The 1,387-nt window shown below is 68.1% G+C and overlaps 1 protein-coding gene across 1 annotated transcript in view; it reads right to left on the reverse strand.

Moving 5' to 3' along the window:
- Positions 1-6: 6 nt before the first annotated feature.
- Positions 7-1,387, reverse strand: part of CNGA4 (cyclic nucleotide gated channel alpha 4) — a 5,363-nt gene continuing 3,982 nt past the window's right edge. Inside the window, exons 5-6 of the mRNA XM_017744484.1 lie at positions 1,239-1,386; positions 7-1,171 (exon numbers count right to left, since the gene is read on the reverse strand). Of these exons, the coding sequence (XP_017599973.1) occupies positions 165-1,171; positions 1,239-1,386 (1,155 nt within the window). The 3' untranslated portion in view covers positions 7-164. The remainder of the gene's footprint in view (positions 1,172-1,238; position 1,387) is intronic.

Here is a 1,387-nt window from a genome sequence, read left to right on the forward strand (position 1 = left end):
GGGGTCCCGAGCTGCTCCCGACTCCGCAACTCCATGACCCTGACCCGTCCCCATCCCGGCTCCTTCCCCGTCCCGGTCCCCGTCCCGCAGCAGCAGCTGTCGGTGTCACCCGACAACAGTTGTCGCTGCTGTCCCCCTCCAGGTGACCCCTCAGCACTGCGGAACTAGTCCCTCGGCATCCCCACCCCTCGTGGGACCCCGACCCTGGTGGGACCCTGAGCCTCGGAGAGATCCTGCACCCCTCTGGAGCTCTGTGACCCAGAGGGACCCTGTGGCCTGGGGAGAGCCTGTGCCCTTCTGGGACCGTATGTGCCACTGGGACCTCGTGCCCCAATCTGTGCCCTGGGGGGGCCCTGTGCCCTGAGGGGACCCTGTACCCTGAGGGGACCCTGTACCATGGGGGTATCACATGCCTTGAGGGGTGCCTGTGCCCCCCTGGGACCATATGTGCCACTAGGACCTCGTGCCCCAATGTGACCCTGTGCCCTGAGGGGACCCTGCACCATGGGGGTACCGTGTGCCTTGGGGGGACCTTGCATGTTACTGGGACCCTGTGCTCTGTGGGGACCCTGTGCCCTGGAGTGGCCCTGCACCCCAGTGGGACCCCATCCTCCTGCAGGACCTGGTCCCTGAGCAGGACCCTGTGCCCTGGGGGCACCCTGCACCTTGAAGGGACCCTGTTTCCTGAGGGGACCTTGTGCCTTGGTTGAACCCTGTACCCTGGGGGGGCCCTGTCCCCCAGTAGGGCCCTGTGTCCTGGCAGGCTGCTGCGGGGAGGCCGTTCCTGCTGCCCCATCTGTCCCTGCTGCTCTGTCCCGTCGCTGCTGCCGCAGGTGCAGCCACCCCTCGAGGCGCTGGACGCGCAGGGCCACGCGCAGGGCACTGGCCTCCAGCTGTGCCAGCAGTCGGGCTGCCCGTGTCTGGAGCCCCTCCAGGGCCACCTCCAGCCCCTGCAGCCGCCGCTCGGCCTCGGCCGCCACTGCTGCCACCTCAGCTCCAGTGTTGAGCTGGCCCATGCGCAGCAGCAGCTCCCGGCCCTTGGCCTCCATGGCAGCACGGGCACAGGGGGACACAGCCAGCACCTCTGTCAGGTCCTCCTTGCCCAGGCAGAACAGGTCTGAGTACCCGATGCTCAGGATGTTGGCCGTGCGCCGGTTCCCTGCCATGTTGCCTGTGGGGCAGGGGGCCGTGAGCCCAAGGCGACCATGGGCGGCATCAGGGTGCAGTGTGGAGCTCACCCTTGATGTTGATGAGGCTGATCTCCCCAAAGTAGAGCCCCTCGCCCAGCACGGCCAGCTGCGTGACACCATCCTCGGCCACCACAGCCAGGCGGCCCTCGCGGATGAAGTACATCTCGCGGCCCACATCGCCACGCCGGCACACGAAC

Source organism: Corvus brachyrhynchos, unplaced genomic scaffold, assembly GCF_000691975.1.
Source record: "Corvus brachyrhynchos isolate BGI_N302 unplaced genomic scaffold, ASM69197v1 scaffold511, whole genome shotgun sequence".
Taxonomy (NCBI): domain Eukaryota; kingdom Metazoa; phylum Chordata; class Aves; order Passeriformes; family Corvidae; genus Corvus; species Corvus brachyrhynchos.